The sequence below is a fragment of the Muntiacus reevesi genome, chromosome 12, assembly GCF_963930625.1.
Source record: "Muntiacus reevesi chromosome 12, mMunRee1.1, whole genome shotgun sequence".
NCBI classification, from domain to species: domain Eukaryota; kingdom Metazoa; phylum Chordata; class Mammalia; order Artiodactyla; family Cervidae; genus Muntiacus; species Muntiacus reevesi.
This window is the reverse complement of record NC_089260.1, coordinates 20,124,716-20,147,784: the sequence shown is the minus strand read 5'-3', so window position 1 is coordinate 20,147,784 and position 23,069 is coordinate 20,124,716. Positions and strand designations below refer to the sequence as shown.

Below are 23,069 nucleotides of genomic sequence, written 5' to 3'. Positions count from 1 at the left end.
TTCCTACTTTTGCATTCCAGTCCCCTATAATGAAAAGGACATCTTTTGGGGGTGTTAGTTCTAAAAGGTCTTGTAGGTCTTCATAGAACCATTCAACTTCGGCTTCTTCAGCGTTACTGGTTGGGGTATAGGCTTGGATTACCATGATATTGAATGGTTTGTCTTGGAAACGAACAGAGATCATTGTGTCATTTTTGAGATTGCATCCAAGTACTGCATTTCGGACTCTTTTGTTGACCATGATGGCTACTCCATTTCTTTTAATGGATTCCTGCCCACAGTAGTAGATATAATTGTCATCTGAGTTAAATTCACCCATTCCAGTCCATTTCAGTTCGCTGATTCCTAGAATGTCGACATTCACTCTCGCCATCTTCTGTATGACCACTTCCAATTTGCCTTGATTCATAGACCTAACATTCCAGGTTCCTATGCAATATTGCTCTTTACAGCATCGGACCGTGCTTCTAGCACCAGTCACATCCACAACTGGGTATTGTTTCTGCTTTGGCTCCATCCCTTCATTCTTTCTGGAGTTATTTCTCCACTGATCTCCAGTAGCATACTGGGCACCTACCGACCTGGGGAGTTCCTCTTTTAGTATCCTATCATTTTGCCTTTTCATACTGTTCATGGGGTTCTCAAGGCAGGAATACTGAAATGGTTTGCCATTCCCTTCTCCAGTGGGCCACATTCTGTCAGACCTCTCCACCATGACCCATCCATCTTGGGTGGTCCCACACAGCATGGCTTAGTTTCACTGAGTTAGACAAGACTGTGGCCTAGTTTTCTGTTGACATTTATAGGTCTTTATAAACATAGTAAAATTATTTCTCTGTGATGTAGCTGCTATAGTCTGGGCTGGAAATGCAAGTTGGCCATCCTGATGGACAGAACTTCCAGTTCAGAGGCTTTCTTATTTTTTTCTGCTGCATGTTTCTATCAAATGAATGTTTTTGATTATGCATTCCATTATATACACATATATTTATAAATTATATGCATGTATTACTATACTGTTATACTAATATATTGCATTCATTGGCAAATATACAAAAATAGTAATCAAAAATAGATGAAAATAAAAATACACATATTTCTGAACTCCAATGAATTGTTTCTACATTCCATGGGTATATCCATTCTTTTTGGAGATCACTACTCTAGCTTATTAGAGAGGATCAATGGCTGAATAGGAACAAAGAAAATCATCAAGGAAGGCAATGTTAAGCTATCAGAGAAGGTTATTTGAAGTGAGAAGTGCCAATGAACAGAAAGTGGAACTGTATTAACTTCCTCAAATTCTCTCAGCACAGCACAGTTCTAAGAGTATTGGGAAACAGGAAGCAGTTTGAACTAAGAAGGGATAGAGTGCCTCTAAATGAGGGAGTCTATGTGACTTCTCCTAGGTGAAAGCAGAGCTTACTGTTTAATACAAGGGCTTCCCAGGGTGTGAGAGGTAAAGAATCCTCCTGCCAATGCAGGAGATGCAAGATATTTGACTTAATGTATCAAAAGCATGTATTTAATGTGGCCATTTAAAAGCAATGTATCTTTGTTAATTGCTATGGTTTCCCTAGGAAAATAACTTTGGAAACCCATGTAGGAAATCTTATCTCCACTCAAATTTATGAAAAAGAAGTGTCACTGTAAATTAGAACAACTAAATAATACAGAAATAATGACAAGGACTATGATTTATGATCATCACTTCCTCCTTCCAAAACTTTAACAAATATTTATAAAGCATCTACTTATATTCTATCCATAAAAGAATGAATTATGACACCCTGTCAGAGATAAAAATTCCTTCCACCAACATCAGAAAGAAAATATTTAGATGGAACCTTGCCATCTAATCCAAGAATGGTTTATACTGCTTCCTATGACCTGTGACTTTTCTTCCAAAAAACAAATAATTCAAACTAAAAGCACAATCCTTTATTCATGTGTAAAAACTTATGTCAACAGAATAAAAAAGGCTGAGGTAATAAAGTAGCTATGTGAGTTAACCAGAGAATTCTGTTTTCTACTACAGATAAAATCCTGACACAACTATTAATAAACTGAGTAACAAACTTGCCTAAATATTCTTCAAATTCCTGATAACTGACAAGAAAACTCAGCTGAGAGATAATCTGAGAAAAAAAATTTCAAAACTTTCTCGATTTTTTGCTGTTGAGAAAAGATAAAAATTCTATATTGGGGAATACAGAGGAGTCTTTAAAGGGACTTTCTCATCATTCTGAGCTCTGTCTGCTCAGAAAGTTGGAAGAGGCATGAAAAATAAACTAAAACTAAAAAGTCAACCAAAAAACAAATAATCTGAGAGACTTTTACTATCTTCAAAAATAAGCATTTTTCTTCAGAGCTCTGAATAAACAGAAACTTAAGACTCTTGCGACCTCACGGACTATGTCCATGGAATTCTCCAGGCCAGAATGTGGAGTGGGTGGCCTTTCCCTTCTCCAGGGGATCTTCCCAACCCAGGGATCAAACCCAGGTCTCATGCATTGCGGGCAGATTCTTTACCAGCTGAGCCACAAGGGAAGCCCAAGAATACTGAAGTGGGTAGCCTATCCCTTCTCCAGTGGATCTTCCCGACCTAGGAATCGAACCGCGGTCTCTTGCATTGCAGGCAGATTCTTTACCAACTGGGCTATGACTTGTTATGTGCTTGCATAAAAGCATATGTGGGAATGCATGACTTTCTGAAAGTTTTTATGATGGCAATCTAAGGATGCTTAGACTAGTAAACTCGCTGCACTCTGAGAAGCAAGTGACTTGTCCTCCCCCTAAGATGGTAGATAACATGACTGTGACATCTGTCATCCAACTGAAGTTTTAAGTTGGAGTTACCCTTTTAGTTATTGCATATCCTCATCTTCCCTTGCACTTCAAAGTGTATCCCTCCCCAAAAGACAATCTAAGTTGTTAGAGAACAATCTTCTCTAAGTAAACTTCATAAGATAAAATCATACAGCAGACAGTTTCTAGTAGTTTAGGAGGCTGTGGCAACCTCACATATTTTCTGAATAATTTGTTTATTTTTTTCCAAATATGTATCAAATGTTAACTGCTTACTTGTTATTATTTTTGTTGAGTCTGTTCTTCAGATGATACTGTGGCATTCAATACTGATGACTTTAACTTAAACCAAATAAGAGAGTGTGCAGAAGTATACAAATATGTTTAAAATCACATCTGTACCCCGATACTTACATCCTGAGAAAAATGACCAGACCAACCCTAGAAAACATCAATGCAGAAGAGCTAGGGAAGGGAAATTAGTGCACCACTTTTTTCCTTTTTCATGATGTTTATTGAATAATTTCTTTCACTTTGTATGTGTTTGAAATTGAGAATGATTAGATGATTTTTGATAAGTTATTTCTCCTATCCTGATTTCTCTATTTAAATCAGGGCAGATTAATAACATGCATACTGATCAGCATGGACACAAAGTAAGTGAGAGTTTAGGAAGCTAACTCTTGGCCCAGTGTTAGAGATTTCTTGATGATATTGGTAATTAAATATAAAGCATGTTCATTAATTTTACAGAATGTAGAGAAATAATATATTAGTAAGAAAAAGTAGAAATTGTAGAGGAACATGATGAATATCTTTTAGTACCATTTCCAGCTTTTTGTCTCTGTAGTTTATGTTTAAAATGTACTTGATTTAAAGGTGCACAATTTTTAATGAGTTTTATAAATAAAAACATACTTTATTTAAGAAGCAATCCACACAATATAAAATTGATATAGAATAAAATCATCTATACTATGAACATTTGAAATGGGTTTTAAAACAATATCAAAGCATTTACTGTCACTATTTAGATTCCTAGGAATCATTATGCCTATGTTAAACGTTGTAAGTATCTAACTGGTATGATATTTAAAAATAAATGACACAAAATCAAAACACTCCCTGCTATTAACATTTCTCATCTGTCTTCAAGAATATTTACTTTTGTTTCATATCCTTACCTTCTGTCTGGAAGAAAGTAAATTTTAACATAAGGATTCCTTGGCCTCCCATCTTCCCTGGAAGGGAGGTCCTTTGCTCCCAAAATTGTAACTATTAATTGGTGACCAACCTTGTCAAACCACAGTTTTATCTGAAAAGCAAAAATATTTATTAATCAGCTTAACCATTTACTAATATAGCTGAATGCTTACATTCCCAATCTTTGCCCCATTCTCTTATCCTGATATTAGCACAGAATATAAAATTCACTTAGTAAATTGCAGTTAACTTAAAAGGATATGCTATAATAACTTCAATGAATGGAGAATTTCATTCAGATATTTTAGTTTCACAAATTTCTTGAAATTTTTATAATCTAATTTTATAGCTTATTAACATGCACATAATAATTACACTGCCATAATAAGGACTTTATATAGGATCGTTCTGTGTCTACATTTATGCAGGAGTCTCCGTAGTTCATTTTGGTTCCCCTACAATACTGAGTTCAGAATAAATGCTCAAAATGAACTGAACAGATAAGTTGCTCATATGGCATTCATGGGAATATTTTCAGCAAATGTTTTATGTTATATCACAGCAAAGATCTTTCAAAGATTCTAAGTAACTAGGAATTACTAGGAGATTTAGTAAACAGGCTGCTTAAATTTGCATTTAAAACTATAATAAATTCATCTTTTAAAGTTTTTTATACATAGTCTCTTTTTCATTTGTGAAGCAAATGTACTCATCCTTAGAATAAAAGGGTATATTTTATAATTCAAGATAAGAAATTAGAATAATTTGCCTGTGTCATAATTAAGGATTAGATCTTCACATCCAGCTGTTGAATTCATTAGACTTAACAGCTGTCACTTCCCACACACATCTCACACTCCCACACCTAGTTATGATGACTATGATTCTGATTCACATTTGGTTCAGAATTCAGCACATCCCTGGCCACTATCTTCAAAATGAAATTGAATTGGAAATTTGGAGCTTGGGGAAAAGTTTTGTTTATGTAATATGCATATTTTATTTTCAATTGTTTGATTTTTTTCTTTTAATTTGGATGCACAATGTTTCCATTAGCTTGGAGGACTTAAATATATATCTCATGTCAGTCCCTTCCTCTCCGCTCCAAAGCAGACAGTCAATGCTGGGCCAAGCTCTAGGCTATATACATACAGACCATCCACATAAAAAAATATAAAGATAAATATATATATATGATATGTTAGTAGTTTAGTTCCAATTCTAACATGGTGTTGTTGAGTCCCCCACTCATCCTAAGAGGATGAGAGGCCAAGGAAGAATTTTGAGTCAGAAGACTAATGGCCCAGAAAGGTATATAAAATTATTTATACTTTTTTTTGGTTAAATGAAATTAACCCTCTTATAAGAGTAATTATTAGAAATGTTTAAATTTTACAAATGATAGTACTACTCTTTATATTAAGTCCTTATGTTTAATGCAGGTATTATCTTGAGGCTCTATAACAAAAACTTTTTTGAACTGACATGCTGAGTACTGACCCTAGTCAAGTGGTTTTCAAACTGTGGTTCATAAAACTCCTTCAACAGTATTATCTGACTCATCTGTTTAAAAATTACAAATTCCTGTGGCCCACCTTTCAGCTACAGAACCAGAATAGGGCTCAGAAAATTTGCATTTTAACAAATCCTCAGGTGATTCTCATTTCCATTAAAGCTTGAGAACCACTGCCTTAGACTAGGGAAGCAACAACCTGGAAAAAAAGCATCTGATATTTAAGTGGAAAAAAAAAAGTTTAGCACCTGAAACTAACTGCAACATTATAAACTATACTCCAATATAAAATTTTTAGAAATTACTATTAAAAAAAGAAAAAAGTTTAAGTATTTCTTGCCCAACAATATTAAAATAATGATATAGATGAGAAGAGATGGAAAAAAGAGACATTCAGGCAAAAGGTATGAGCAGGAAGAAAAAAGTAAGAAATACAAGAGTGTTTCATACATGAGATGAAACAGATGTCAGAAAGATTCGAAGTTCCTCTAAGTTTGTGACCAAATCACACTACTTTCTATATTCTTTATTTTCTATAGCAATAAGAGGTATGGCTTTATTTTCCATGAGGTTAAAAATCCTTCTCGGAACATCATGACATCACTATTAGACACTTCAAAAAAGAAAAAAATTCTGAAAGACTACAAAATTGTTTTCCAATAAACAGTGCATTTAAATAACAAAGGAAAATAATAAGTATTAGACTAAATTCATAATTATTTATTGGAGCAAATTGCAGACTTCTGTGAGTATTTTTTTAGGGATTGAGACTAATCCTTTGTTGTCATCTCCACAGGCAGTATTTTTGCTCTTTTAAAATCATTACAGCTAAATCTTAAGACATATATTTCAAATGTTTGATAAATAGTACTATTTTTAATGGAAATAAAATTTCCATTAATAAAAAATATCATTTATTAATAATATTCATTCTTCACACAAACAGATATTAGGTACTAGTTTTCATATTTTCACATTAATACTTTACAGTTTATTAAATTATACTTTACAAATATGTAAGTATTAAAATAATATAGATATGAAATAGGCATACTTTGTACTGATTTTTTGATGAAAATTATATGTTTTAATAAACTGTCAAACTGGGCATTTGATCAATAGCCCTAATTTTCATTTTAAATTATGGGACTTGCATTGAAGTTTTTAATAGATATTTAGTTCACAGTATCAAAACAAAATTATTTTATTTGCTAGATTATTACATTCTTAATTGTGCTTTTTAAATGAATCGTTGGAATATATCTGCTAATTCCTCAAAATAAAACAAACATACTTCCACAGTTCTAAATATGATATACTTATTTTACATCATTTTCATTAATAAAAATATTGATATCATTTTACTTTCTTTAATACACTTTTCATGTGCCACTTTTAAGTTTCCCAAGCAGAATCTGAGCAATCTAAGTAAATATTTTACACTAGATAGTGTTAACTAGAACAACTTCAGTTTTTTTTTATTTAAATTAAATTAGCATTATTGAAAACCAACAACAATAACCAAAAAAAAAACCAAAAATCCCATGCAGCAAAGCAAGAAAAGCATAATACTACTTTTTAAAAAACACTATATTGACATTACTTTTCCATATAAGTGTTTCCTAATGAAAAGAGGCAAAGAACTTGTACCCAAGTATTGCAGTAAAATAAATGGTATTATAATTACATAATGCAAACAAAATAAACCCAAGACATTTTATTTGGATTGTGATTTTGTTAAATCAAAGTCATATAGTTTTCAAAAGTTGAACTCTATATATAATATGCAGAAAATTCATATTTTAGATAAGGTACAAATTTATTTGCCAGTCTCCTCAAGGAGTAATTGCTTGGAAAATGCAAGAGAATGTAGATGTTAAGTGATATAATGAATGATTTAAAGAGACAGTAACCTTAGTGTAATAAAAATATCAACGGTATAAAATCAGCTATTTATGTCAATATTACAGATATAGGTGGAATCTACATTAAATGCCAACCTGAAACATGAGTTTTAGTATTCAGTCCATCATATAAAATTACTAACAAAGATTGTCTCTTTAAATTTTTACTTTATTTTAATCCCCATGCAGAATTTTACAAGCTGGCTCATAAAATGATTTGGAAGTCAATAATATGGTTTGGAGCAACATACCAAATTAAGTTTTCCTACTACGCATTTTCCAAAAACATACAAATAAGGGTTAAAACACAATTTTAGATTCTATCAGGCAGACAAGGCCTTTACCTGAACCCTAGGAACAAAAGGCGTTGTTCTTCTACTAAGGCTTTGGCTCTGGTAAGCAAAATTAAAGAAAAAAGCAATAAAACAAAACCAAAAAGGACAACACGCTGGAACTAAAAGACCAAAAGTAAAAAACACATACAACTATCCCTTAAATACATTTTTCCATGACAATATATATCTAAATTAAGTACTTCAACATAATGAATAATTTTCCCAAAGTTATAAAACAGATTAAGAACTATATGAAATCTGAGAAATTTTAAATCAGATTTTAAAATGTACCAACATAACAGGTATTAAGACTGAATGTAAAATAATATAATCGGGCTCATATATTATGAAAGAATGAGTGTAAACATAAAATACGAGAGTCAAGATATTTCAGATATCATCCTTAAACACACTACATAGAAAAAAATACAGTCCAAGAGGAAGTTAGACAAAAACACATTAAAGAACTATTAGTGAAAAGTCATCTGTAGAAGTAATTATATAACTTTCCAAAGGAATATGGCTAACAAAAGTCTAAAAAATATTAGCCAAGTGAGCTTTATCATTTCTTAAGAGAATAAACACAGAAAGATAAAAGTGTGCTGGAACACACTGGATAATTCATTGCTTCATACTTTAAGAATCTATACTAGGCACTAGTATTTAACCATCATTTTCAGACATTTATTGTGTACCACCTGAGATAACACTATTTAGAGCTAATCATACTTATTAATGACCATAATATTTTTCTTTTTGTTTATACAGTTCTTTATATACTTTCAAGCTTTCAATAACAGTTTATTGCAAGTTTATTGCCTAAAACAACACTAGGAAGTAGTTGTTGTTATCTCCAGTATGTAGATGAGGAAACAGATATTTAAAAAAGGCCTAGAGATACTTGTGCAATCTCAAACAGTAAGACAGTTTCAAAGGTAAATATTCTATGTCAAATTCATAGAATAAAATCAAATTTCTTTTGTCTTCTAACTTTTTTTTTTTTTCATTTTGAAACAGCTTCCCAAAGATACCACAACCATTGGAACATTGTGCCTTTATTAAGACATGCCAACAGTTACAAGAGGAACAAAATCAGATTCAAGTTCCTGGGTTTGGGAATGGATATCAGGGCATTTACTTCTTGTTGTTTCACCAAGATTCTATCCCATCTCTCACATTTTTCATGCATGTCTCTCTTGTTTAATTAACAGTTGTGAACAGTTAAAGGTTTCAGATATCTCCACTGCTATATGGAAACAGATAATAAGTACTAGGAGGACTGCTGTCCAATGTAGCCATCATCAGACAAAACCTGATGATAGTTTAAGACATAATCTAAATCCCAAAGGAAAGTGAATCTTTAAAGCAGACTATCATTCAGCCACATGAGTCATCTTTATCTCCGAAAACCAAGACAGCCTCAAATCTCAGTTGTCTTCCCTTTCATGAGGAGACATTTCCAAAGGGAGAAAGGAACGTTTAGATATGGAGTATGTTCCTGGTATCTGTCTGCATAACCCTAAGTGGATAATTCTCTAGCCAAAGGGTAAGGGATGTTTGAAATTCATAGAGATTAGCCAGCCATGCTGAAGAAAAGGACTAACAATGCACTCAATTTAGAAATATAGCTTACTTTTCTGGCCTTCCCAACTGTCCTACCTGTTGTTGACCAAAAATATCAAGGTAATGAAAGACTTCTGCAAGTAAATATTACTTCAAAACTAAAACATTTACTTTCAAAGAAACAGTGCTTTGAAATAAAGTAATCCTTTAAGGACAACATTCTTCCATCTTCCAAAATGACCTCAAATGAGCAACTCATAGATTTTTTAAATCAACTGTCTAAAATCTATGCCAGTTTAAACCTAACCTTTACCCACAAGCTTATGCATTAAACTTGGCTATGTAAACATATTTTGTTCTGTCAGATTATTTTAAATTGAGAAGAGATTAAAATAACATGCCATTAACCATTTTAAAGTGTACAATTCAGTGGCATTTAGTGAATCCACAATGCTGTGTCACTACCACCTCCTTCTAGTTTCAAAACTTTTTCTTCACATCAGAAGAGTCATGAGTCATCACACTCCGCATCTATTAAGTAATCGCTTACCATTTCCCCATTGCTCCAGTTTCTGGCAACTACTAAACTGCTTTCTATCTCTATAGATTCTGGATTTTTCATCAAAAAATGGTGAAGTATTATGCATCTCATTGCAATTTGTGATTAATATGAATTCATTTATTTTAAGCATGAAATGTCTGATAATATCTGTAACAATTCAGTTTCATACAAATGAAGAATTTGAATTGGTACACCATGACTTATTTTGCATTTTTAATGTCCCTTCATACTTCATCTGGCATTACCAACTTCAGGACATTCTTCTTACATAATGCTTCTAAAATAACAAGGTTGTAACAAAGAAATATAAAAGATAAAAGAAAAAATTTTCATTTATAGAAAGTTTGAAAATGGCTATTGAATTTCTAAGTAGATAAAAAGAATACATACCTATTCTTCAGCTACTTAGTCCCTTTAAATGGGCATAAAATGGATATATACAATATTTACAAGCTCATCACTAAAAATGGAGTCAGAAAAATATTAAAACAAAGTAACAGGTAAAAACATTGCAGCTATTAGTTAGCCACAGACTCTGAAGCAAAACAATGATTGTCAATAAGGATTAATGTGTCCTAGAGACAAAATTCTGAGTCACTTCTCACTTCTGAAATAGCTAAAGGCTATATCTTAACTAACACTCTATCAAAAATCTAGTCAAAGGCTGAAATTAATTTTAAAGTATTGAGAGAATTACAGAAGCAATCCTCCAAACAAGGAAACTGCTAAATTATGGAAGACCACAAATTTAAAAAAGAATCAAAATAAGGGATTGCTGACACCGAAAAGACTAACATACAGTCCAGGTGTCATAAACCTAAGCTCATACAGATTTTCTCACCAAACACATTAATGGCACTTTCATAGTTATGCCCGAGAATAATAACAAGCTAGCAGCACATTTCAAGCATGAAGAAATAAATGGAATAATATTTTTAAATTTATCAACAACAGCCTTGTGCATGAAAGTTTAAATAATGTGTTTTATATATATATATATATATATATATATATATATTTGAGAAAATACCAGTCCATGAACCAACATAAATATATTAGGGAGGTCAGCTCACATAATATACAAATTATCTTGTCAGACATTATGTTAGCAGACATTAACAATGTCATAATTTTATAAGTGAGTTATGGACCCAGGTAAAATCTCATTAAAAATCAAAAATATCCCAAGGTAGAACAGAAGGATATAGGAAACATAATGTTGCCTTATGACTTCCTGGGTGTTTCCCTGAAGCGTGATATAAGTGGACAAATGTTTTCCCAACCTCTGCATCATTAGAGCAAACCAAAAATTGTCTCCAGTTGGCAAAAATGGTGTTAAATATAAAGGAAAATACTATATCCAGAAGGGTATCTTGCTTAGTTTTGCTGCATGAATAGAATGAAGGCAAAATTAAGTTTCATGAAGGTAAAATCCTCTGCTCATTGCTGTATTCTCTCAGCTACTAGTATTATAACTGATGAGGGGACAGATCTTAACATATATTACTTGAATTGATAATTGTAGTTTAATTTGGCAAAAATATGTTGGAGGAAAGTTTTGGCAAGAGATTTCAAGAATCTTAAGCTTTTTTTCTTTCACATTGTAATTTTATATCGAGATAAAAATTATCCCAAAAGAAGAATTTTGTCCTAACAAAATATGCAAGATTTATATTCAAGGATTTCTATGGCATCATTATTTAAAATACTATAAATTAGAAACAAGCAAGATATCCTATAATAGCAAATTAAGTTAAAATGGAGTATTAAAGAGCAATTAAAATCATTTTAGGATGAATTAAAAAAATAAGGGAAAATGTATATGATACATTGAGTAAAAAAAGCAAGTTTTAAAACAGTATACACAGATTTATTATAGTTCTGTTTAAAAATTTATATGTATGTGAATGACTATGCTTTAGTGGCAAGAATATAGGTGATTTAAAATTTTTATTTATCTGTGCTTTCTCAATTTACCAAAAGAAATATATATCATATTTATAAACATTATCTTGCTGGAACACACTTCTTCTAGGTCATAAAAAATGATAAAATGGAACACATGTTAAATTACAATTATATACATTTTAAACAATCACTTACAAACACAAGTACTATATACATTTAAATTTATGTTTTCTCCAAATATTTAATAGTCTTACCTTTCTACCAAATTCACTTTGAACCATGAGGAAAAGTAGTTGAATTTAAAATCTGTCTAAATGCCCATACTATGAACCCTCTGTTCCTAGTTCAATTTCTAATATAACCTTGAGACTTCAAAAGAGGCAGCAACAAAGTGGTACTTACTTATTATGGGAGTCTAACTTCCACTCCCTCATTCACCAACTGAAGCTAACTAAGTACATACACACTCACACACACACACATGGATTTAATATATACTGGCATCATCAGCCACCCAGTGCTTTACTTATAGATGAAACTATCTAAGGGAAGCCATGATTAAAAATTAAAAGCTAACATTTACTAACACTTTCTAAAATGGTGGAAGAAAATACACATATACTTGTAACCATAAATGTCAACATTTGTGCTGTCAATGTATGTAAGAGAATAAGTAGAAAGATGCTACTTATTGTGGAAAATGGAAAAAACACCACTGTCCTCAAATGAAAAAGTTCACTCTGTTTATGAAAGAGAAAGGAAAAGAAAATAATAAAGAGAAGAAATCCATTTTAGTAAGACATTTACAATCTCCTAATAATATTTCATATTTTGTTATTCTCATTTTTGAGATTGAAGTAGTCTCAGAACAGATGTGCCTAATGACTTTTACTATGTTATTTCTGCTTATACTTCCTGTATCTTCATCTAAATCATGGAAACTCTTAAGAAAAATAAAATACTTCTCCTTCTCCCAGAAAATAGAAGGACAAAATCTGTACCTAATTTAACAAAGCTAGAAATTGCTTTTAAATTAGACCAAGAACAGTTTTGCTTTTAACTATAACAGTAACAATTATCCAAAATCCGATGTCTGAATTTTGAGAATCTAAAGAGTTCTTAATACTCATAAAATTTCAGGCTAGTAACTCATCAGAATTAGTATCAATATTAATCTGTTTGTTTCTAAAATATAAGTGGATACATTTTAACATTTTTAAATGGTTTAAAACAGAATGACAACTTTAGAAATTAATAAAATGTGAAAGCCTAGATTTGCAAAGCTCTTCTAATATGGGTACAAGATGGATAACTTAATTTTTAACTTTTATTATAAAATGTTCAAATTAGGGGTCACTTAATATGAAAGTCACATGATATACTCAGTAATCTATTATATATTTCCCCATTTTCTTAGCTGAGCAAAAATCATGACCTTGAATTTTGGAATAATATTACTTACTGAAAAAGGTTTTAGATAGCATCACAAATTCTAATTCCCACCAAATTCCAGAAAAATCTAGCTCTAATAAAGAAAGCATTCCATTAGATAATTATAATAGAATTTAAATTAATTAAAATTACTAAGAACGACAAAGTTGATGGTGAAAAACACAATTATATTCTAAATAGGACTTGGTTCACAAAAAAATGGCATCATGTAGTAAAAATACTACTTGATATCCCAAAAAGAGAAATTAATCTAGTGATTACATACTGAAAGTTGTCCAGATAAGAACTGTGGAACATCCCTCAACATGCCAGGACTCATGGGAGATGTAACGGAAATAGAAGGACGATCCATTTTTTGAGATTCGAATGAGCTAGAACCTGAAATGGCAATTATACACAAAGAATAACAACAATGATTCTTCATTAGTATTTAATCATCTTTACCATATATCTTAAGTTATTTTTAATACCTACAAAATTCCATTATATAGACCTTTTTCTTAGCCACAATGTTCTAAATATACTTAAAGGGTTTCTTTAAAAGTGTAAGTGCAGCTTAGGGATTCTTGAAAGACCAAGGGTGAAACATTTTCTGTGCCAATTATAGTAGAGACAGACATCAGAACCTAGTTACTTCATCTGTTGTGTGTTCTAAACTCATACCTTACAATAATATACTAGGAAATTTTAAAAATAGAAACTTAAGAAGGAAAACCCCAAGCCAAAACCTAAATCAATAAAGTAACTCAAACATGGTCTAAACTTGTAATGCTAAAAATGTTATTACTAGAATATTAACTGTGAAAAGTTTTCAGCAGTGGTTTTTAACCATATCTGGAAGGATATAATAAATTAGATGGGTAAAAAGAAAGTGAGGAGCTATGAAAAAAAGATATAGGAGAGCAGAAAAAGCAGAACTTCAGTACCCAGAAGTTATGTGTATGAATTTATTCGTATGGAAAGGAATGAACAAATTGCAAAGTAAATAAAATGGGGCTAATGAGATACTGACAGAATTAAATGCCTGGAATTCTGGGCTACAAATTTTGGCACTAATAAAATATCCATGCTAAATTTTTATGAGTAAGGTAACAAAAACTGCATTTGAGGAAGATGTCTGTACCGTTCATTTAAAGTGTCTGAATTGAGCAAGATGAAAAATAGTTAAGAATAAGTGGAATTCAATAAAATATAAAAAGAATAGGAATGACTGGAAAATGGACTGAAAAGAAAGAATTGAGGCAATATCACAAAATTAGAAAATTAGGACTCAAATTAATTAGATATGCAAGATTAAGGAAAAGGGGGGACACTAAGAGTTCAAGGCTTGTAACCAGATATGGTCCCCTATGTCTTGTTCTCTGCACAGGACACAGAGGATATTCCTTGGGTGCAGAACCGTGGAGAAGTTCTGTGTGTAAAGGAATGGTTGGAGAAGTTAATTTGGGACCTGTCACAGTGACCCTGCGACATTGCAAAGACATCCAAGGGGAAATGCAAAGCAGGCAACAGATATGCAGATGGGACCAAATGTCAAGGAGATATTAGTGTTAGAAATTAAAATGTAAAGTGCCACCCTAATTGGGGTCCTAAGTGGATAGTATTCATTTCCAGAGAGAATACAGTGTAAAATGAAGGGGAAAACTGTCAGCCTTGCGATCAGAAGTAATGGTGATACCTTCATAGCATTTAGAAGTGGAAAGAATACTGCCTTTATATTAAGAAATAAGCTAAGCTTCAAGTAACAGGAAGACACTTAGAACATATTCTTCAATATTCTTTAAATATCCAGGGCTGAAGGGACAATGATAGATCATTTTGATAATGTAACTTAGGAGTCATGTGGCAATTAAAATTATATGAAGAGAAAAACTTACTGAGGAACTAAAAATAGAGGCTAAGAATTAGGCCTTGGAGAAAACTACTCTTCAACTTCTAAAGCAAACAGGATTCAATCTTATTTGAGAAAGGACCCCTGCCCTAACAGAAACAATTTTGGAATTGTAGCCTAGGGGTTTTTCAAATAGCTACAATAAGACAAAGGATTCCATACTGCTTATACAATATCTGGGTGATGTAAGTGAATAAAAATTTTACCTACATCATAGACTGTTGTGAAAATTAGTATAAGTAACAATATCTAGCACAGTTCCAGGCATCCAAAATAGGAGTGATGATGATGATATCATTATGCTAGTACTTATAATTTTATGTGATCATATTATTTTGAATAAAATAATTTAGCAACCAGCCAAAGGTACTAAAGCAAATATATCATATAATCAAATTTTAAAATTTAGAGCTAAGTCATTCCAAAATGATTTGACTTCTCTGGTAAAGTTTTTCTTTTTTTTTAATTTACACTCATAATTATACATGTAAAAAACCCATCTATTTTCATGGTACACTGTCAACTGTCACTGCAACCATCATGGTCTAAGTTACCACTGGCTCACCACTCAAGAACTGAAATAGCCTTCTCACTAGTCTCTCTGCTTTCACTTCATTTAGTCTTTTTTCAACACAGCACCCAGATTGTAAAATATAAGTTTCTCCCCAAAAACATCCTTTGTAGCTCCTGATTTCCCTTAGAGTAAAAGCCAAATTCTTCCCAGTGCCTCGTAAAGTCTCTGCAGTTTGGCTGCCCATTACCTCGCTGTCCTCCCCCCTGCCATTCTTCTCTTTGCTCACTCTTGCAGCCACAACAGTCTTTTTGCTTTTTCTTAAATGCATCTTAGGCTTTCCTGGCTTAGCACCATTGAAACTCTGCCCTCTGTACCTGAAAAGCTTTTTCCTCAGATTGTCACTCTGTCCAAGCTTGCTCCAAATCTTCTGTTTCAATGTGGTCTATCCTGATCAACATATTTCAAACTGCAACCCTCTCTTCCTTCAAAGCATGCCTGCCTATTAATCAGTCAACGAACTTAATTCATTAGAAAAAATTCATTTGCTTAATATCTGAAAGTAGCACTCAAACACAAGTAATTTAAAATGTCTATATAGTTTTTAAATGTCTATATAATATATAAAATTATAATAATTTTAACTTATATTTGCTTAAGATATTTGCTTAATATCTGAAGTAGCACTCAAACACAAGTAATTTAAAATGTTTATATATTTAATGTTATTTCAACTTAAATGTCTATTGTTCCATTACTACTTTGTTAAATCAGAACTATTACCCATTTTCTAAAACTATAAATAAGAACATATATGTAATTATTCACTAGATTGTCCTCAGGATTCCCCACATTTACTGAGGATTAGGTTACCAAGTAGTAAATTTTAAAATTAGGTGAAATTTGGGGAGAGGGTGAAATTTTGAGTAGTGATGACATGTTCATTATTTTTTAATATGACAGATTCACATGTATATAAAAACTTACCTAACTGTGCATTTTAAATATGTTCAGTTTATAGTAATATACCTTAATACAGCTATCTAAAAAATACATGGTAGTTAAGACAGTGTAGTTTAAAAAAATCACCTTAAGATACAGACTTTTGTACTTTTTTCCACAATAACATGAAATAATACTAAATCTTCCATCTTTATACAACTGCATACTTGATAACAGTACTATATTTCTTGCTTTATATTAATAAAGAATTCACTTGACTCAGATGATGAATGACTTTATTAATGACATTTTCTCCTAAAATAAATGAAACTTACTGGACTCCAGTTGTGTGTGTGTGCTATCAGGTATTCTAGGTATATCTCTGAAATGACAGAAAAAGAAAAAAAACAAGAAATTGTTTTAAAAAGTAGTAGGAACTACTATTATGACAATTATTAATCTATATTATAACAGGACAATGCAAAATGAACAAAACTGTGCATGATAGAAGCATTATATAAATAAGGAGAAAAAAGTCATAGCACTTTATTGCTTGCTAATCAGAGTTCTCGGGGCTGACTCCTACTTAAAAAAATGAAAAATTACATGCATTTGGGGCAGATTTATGAAAATATATAATTCATTTCCTATGTGTTTTACTATACAATTTTCCATTCAAAAAATTTTTATGCTCAAAACAAGGTAAGTTTTAGAGATATATTTTAATTATACTCTACTCTTTACATTGTACCTGCTGTTGTTCAAATCAGCAGCATTGAAATTCAAATAAAATATCACCAAAATAAAAATTAAAATACTTGGGTTGTGACTGAAATTTTTTAAACATCATAATTCTACTAAGAAGAAAGTAAACATGTTTTTATTGGACTTAACATAATTACTCTGTAATGCATTTACACCTAAAGTATGCACATTTTTGTTTGAGATTTGCCAAGGATGATATTTATTAATGGCTAAGCTCATTCAAAAAGTTGCATCAACAATACTTAAATAGTAAACAAAAATGTGATTGGAGAATTCCTTAATACCAAGAAACACATTTATTTAATTAATACCCTAAGGTAATAGTTTAACCATATAGCAAAACTATGAAAAGACAAAATAAAAAATAGATATAATTTCATGTGATAGATTCATTACTTTTGAAAGGAACATTTTGAAAATTAAGTTACCAACTGAAGTAATTTCCTTCATGAAGCAATTTCATCATGAAAAACTCATCCTAAATGACTTAAAACTAGGCATTATTATTCTATAAGAAGGAGAAATATCCAGTTTCTACCCTGGAATACTTTTACACCAGACATGCATTTAATAATTCACTGTTAGTTTATATATTTTTATATTGCTTTTTCAAGTTATAGGTTTCTCTTTTATATTGGCTTAGAATACAAGCTTCTGTAAAGGAAATACTGCTGCAGTATTTCATGAGTAATTCTAACAACATAATTAAAAAGTAAACATAATTATTCACTAGATTAAAAAGGATTATACTTAAAATAATAATAAAAATGATTATTAATAAAAATTACTAAAAAGGATTATATTTATTGACAATTTAAAAAGTTAAAGAGTAATTGATGTTTGCTTACTTTTTATCTGTTAACTTAAAGATGTTCATTTTTCCTTAAGTGGCTGCCTCCATCTAGAAACAGTATGCCCTTAACCTGTCTCTTTCTTTTATATTAAATCTCCATTTTGGAAAAAACAGATAAAATTCATAGAATATAGCTGATTCTCGTGCAATGTAGAGAACCACAGATTATGAAACTTCTTTTGAGAATAACTGTTGCTATAGTCCCCTTCTGCTAATCCTTTAGCTATCTACTGAGTTACTAAGATAATAAAAATTATCTTAAATATTAAAAAAATAAAAACAAACAGTCCAAGGAATTCTTTAGGCTAGAATACTGGCATGGGTAGGCTTTCCCTTCTCCGGGATCTTCCCAACCTAGGAATTGAACCGAGGTCTCGTGTATTGCAGGCAGATTTTTTTACCAGCTGAGCAACAAGGGAAGCCCAAGAATACTGGAGAGGGTAGCCTATCCCCTCTCCAGGGGATCTTCCCAACCCAGGAATCGAACTAGGGTCTCCTACTTTGCAGGTGAATTCTTTACCAACTGAGCTTTCAGAGAAGCCCTAAGAAAAATTATAAACACCTAAATTTTCTTCTTTTGTAATTATATATTCTAGCATGAACAGATAAAAAGATGTCATTTTTGATAACGTGTTTTTAGTAAAGGAGTAAAAAGCACTATCCTAAAAAAAGTTTAGTTTTATAAAGCAATCAGATATTATTGAACTGCATATTACAAATTGTTTAATAGTAGTCAACTTTATGACTTCCCAGTTGGTGCAGTAGTAAAGAATTCACCTGCCAGCGCAGGAGATAGGAGTTTGATCTTTGGGTAGAGAAGATACCCTGGAGGAGGAAATGGCAACTCTAGTATTCTTGCCTAGAAAATCCCATGGACAGAGAAGCCTGGTGGACTCCAGTTCTTAGGGTCACAGGAATCAGACACAACTGAATGACTGAGCATGCACACACAGTCAAATTTATACATGTGTAAAGTATTCAGATCAGCTCACCCAATAGGCCTTGAAACAACAAGCTCCACCTGGGGCTCAGGTTTGGATTCCAGGATGATGTTGTACACTTCTTCAAACGTGGCTCCTTGCAATAGCCTTCCATTCCATTCTAGCACTTCATCACCTGTGGTGTGTGTCAGCAATGATAATCTTAGAAAGAAAACCTAACTTCACAAAATGCACCGGAAACAAATGCAATCTCAAACTGCAATCAATTTTGTAGAATACAAGCACCATTATGGAATAAGAAACATATTGAGAACAGCTCCAATGGTATAAAATATGATGACTGGGATGATTAGTAAATTTCACACAAAAGGACAAGGAAAGACCAGAGGAAAGATATGTAAAAGTCATCTCTGTGATATCTAGAATTATTTTCAACAGTGTCCTAACCCTGAATAGTTGTTAGTTGTTCCTGCAAGGGGAAGCAAGTTGGGAACAACCTATGTCTCCTACTTGGTGACATCACTCTTGTCTGTGATTTCTTAATAGAAATTGCAATTCTAGAAACTATCAAGATCAATTGCCTCTTTGAAAAATGTATAACTCTGTATTCTAGGATTCTCAATACATATGTAGTTGAGCACTTGCCTAATCTCTTTTATGAAAAGTTTAGCATTGATCATTCACTGAATCCTCTCCAAGGCATTCAAGGATCTCTTCAATAGTATCCATTATCAAAGACATAAGGAGTGACACATTTCAGGGAAAACATATTTAACCATGAAATTTGCTTTTTAAACTATACTAGAAGTTCTTCAAAAGAAATAAGGCTTATGGGAAACAAATTATGCTCATCTGAGATACGGACTAGGAATATCCATCAACAAAAAAATAAGATCAGTAAATATAAAAATCTTTTTATCTACTGTAACTCAAGAACTAATAGCTACAACTTTCCATTGATGAATAAAAATTAATATTTAAGTTAAATGAAACTTTGGTTACCAGTGAAGTCACTTCTAAATGAGGACAACTTTTTCATAACTACTAAGTTTAACAGTTTAAGTGTAAATAGTCAAAAATCGAAACCTACCTGGTCTAAGATGTCCTACAGTATCAGCTAAACTTCCTTTTTTAACTTTGGTTATAAAAGCACAGAGCCGACCTGATTCAGTCATCTTTCCTCCTACAACCTGTTTAAAAGAAGAAAATGTTAAAACAGGCATTTTTGTTCAATTGAACACAGCTGAAGATTCAAGTAAAACATAACTAGATAATTTGCAAGTTTGAAATTATAATTTATTATGTTAAAAATAACTTTTAAATAATATAGTGTTATTATTACGAACTGAGTATATGTCAAGGTATATGTCAAAGTATACATACTCCAAATGTTTTACAATTTAAGCAATTATTTGTTGAAAATGCTGCATACCTTAGAAACAATTTATAATTTCTGCCTTTATTACAGAATTCTTTTGCCATTTCTAAAAATATGTTACTACACAATACTACATAATTACATATAATTACATTAACATTTCTAATTATAAATTTCTAGTTATAGATGTCAAGTATCATACTACATAATTTGTTACTTTTACTATAATTATGATATCGTCTAAAAATTTTATTAGTTGGTAATCTTTGGGGCACATTAACAATGTGCATGATGATGGTGGATTTTTCCTGAGAAAATTACAAAATTTACTTAATCTCATCCAAATTAATATAAACTTTAGGACCATCTGCATCCCAATTTTTCTGCTTCTATTACCACATATGTTTCAGAAAAAGAAAAAAAAACAGAGACTAGCATTAACGCGATGGAATCACATGTGTAGCTATAAGACTAGTCTCTTAAAAATTAATGCTTTGATTCTCAGAACTGCCAATCAATCAATATATCAACTTTGTAGCAAATTATGCAAAAATCATAACTAATTTCATTGATTAGAATAGATATTTTCCCCTCCTCTCAACTGACTGAAAGATACAGAATTTAAAAATTATTGATTTATCTTATTCCATGTATTTATTCCCCAACTGCAGTGAATAACACTCAGCGGCAGCTCAGTTAATATTAACTAATTATTCAAATCTTTGGTTCTGAAAATTACATGTATAGATAAATGGGCTTAAATCCCTGTGTTAATATACTAAAATTTTCTTGACTTGAAAAATGTTAATAATAATTATACTGACTATAATTATTATCATTGAAATCTCAGAGTGCCAGGCACAGTACTAAATGTTTGTATATTGCTTTATTTAATCTTACTAGATAATAATTCTCAGTATTATTATCTCCGTTGTACAGATGAAGGGTCTGAGGCTAAGAGTTTAGTTGCCTAATGTCATATAGCTAGTAACTGCTATAAATAGAAGTCAAGCCAAGGCATCCCGACCTCTATACTATACTGCAGTTCTAACTCTGCACTGGGCAGATCTGGATTTAATTATCGCCTTCATCACCATCTTTGAGACCATGGGCAAGTTACAATACCTTGCTAAGCTTATTTCTTATCTGAGAGTCAGTAAAATGATAAAGTGCTCAAACGAGTGCCAGCCACATGGCAACCACCCAATAAATGACGCACAGCTTTATTTACAATCAAAATTTTCAAATCTCTCTTCCTGGATTCTATACAACTACTTCTGTAGCAATGACTCAATTCTAAAACTCTCTTCACATTTCAGTTTTTAATTCACCTTACAGATACACAAAAAATAAACAGAACCTTCTTTGGTGTACTTAAACAACTGTCTGATATTTTACAGTAAAATATGAATCAGTATTTACATTAAATCTCCTAACATAAGTATTTCTGAGTTTTTAGACTTCAAACACTATTCTCTTTCTCTCTCTCTCACACACACACATACAAACACCTACATATTTTTGCTACGCTAATACAGATTATTTTCCTATGTAATACATATGTTATATTTCCCACATTTGCACATTTGATAATTGAACAAAGCTATCATTTTAATAGAATAGAAACACATACATAGACCTGAAGGACAACTATAGGTAAAATAAGCTTAAGCACTGTATTTAGAATTCAAGTATATAACTCAAGTTCTATTTTCCAAAATTAAATAAATATGTATTACTGTAAAATAATGGCAACTTGTTAAATAATACTTGGAAATGAAAAGGTTTTGAAAAATGAGTGCAAATATTTAGGAATTCTTGAAAATGGAAAAAAACACTAAATTGGTATAGAGTTATTATATCTTTTGCTTTTCTGATAAATCTATAAAGGAGTATAGAGAATCTTACATATTTCATCACATACCTTCAAGCCAAGCATTGCTCCTGAATCTCGAGGTACACTTCCATCTTTTAAACGCTTATTTAATAAAATGCGACCAATTAAACGATCTCCATCTTTAGATGGCTGCCACGTCACAGGGTGCTGACATATTGCATCAATAAACACAAAAATTAATGTTCTTTTATGATAAATGACCCTTTATTGTACAATCTCTCTAAACTTGCAATTTCCAAAGTGTTATGATTACACAAACCAGCTTTCAGTCAAAACATTGGTCAAAAATTTAATAAGATGATAAGATTATGCTTATAATCTTATTTTAATATCTCACATTTGTTCAAAAAACCAGTTACTTCAAATTCTAACATGCTCTGACACAATACTGAAGTTATATAGTTCTACAAAAACTGATAAATCTTAAAAATATACGCAGACTCTAATTATCTACACACTGAAGATTAAAAATGATAGGCAGAAAAGAGACTCTAATTCTATGCAATTGAACTCATTTAAAAATGAGAACTTCATCTTCAAACTCTTCTGGAAGACTTTGAAAGACTTTATTATAGTAAAAGTTAAAAGGTCAAGCTAAATTAAAAAATGAAAACTGAAGAGGGTTTTCTTGAAATAGGTTTCT

The 23,069-nt window shown here is 31.6% G+C and overlaps 1 protein-coding gene across 27 annotated transcripts in view; it reads right to left on the bottom strand.

Annotated features, from left to right (window-relative positions):
• Positions 1-23,069, bottom strand: part of RIMS2 (regulating synaptic membrane exocytosis 2) — a 587,005-nt gene that overhangs the window by 260,922 nt on the left and 303,014 nt on the right. For 16 of the 27 annotated variants that reach the window (XM_065903241.1, XM_065903250.1, XM_065903240.1 and 13 more), the window contains 6 exons: positions 22,454-22,573; positions 20,242-20,341; positions 19,203-19,326; positions 16,928-16,974; positions 13,514-13,626; positions 3,993-4,123 (listed from right to left, as the gene is read on the bottom strand). In XM_065903241.1, coding sequence (XP_065759313.1) covers positions 3,993-4,123; positions 13,514-13,626; positions 16,928-16,974; positions 19,203-19,326; positions 20,242-20,341; positions 22,454-22,573 — 635 coding nt within the window. Of the gene's footprint in view, positions 1-3,992; positions 4,124-7,772; positions 7,821-13,513; positions 13,627-16,927; positions 16,975-19,202; positions 19,327-20,241; positions 20,342-22,453; positions 22,574-23,069 lie in introns of all 27 variants that reach the window. The other 11 variants (XM_065903249.1, XM_065903253.1, XM_065903235.1 and 8 more) reach the window with 1 other exon arrangement.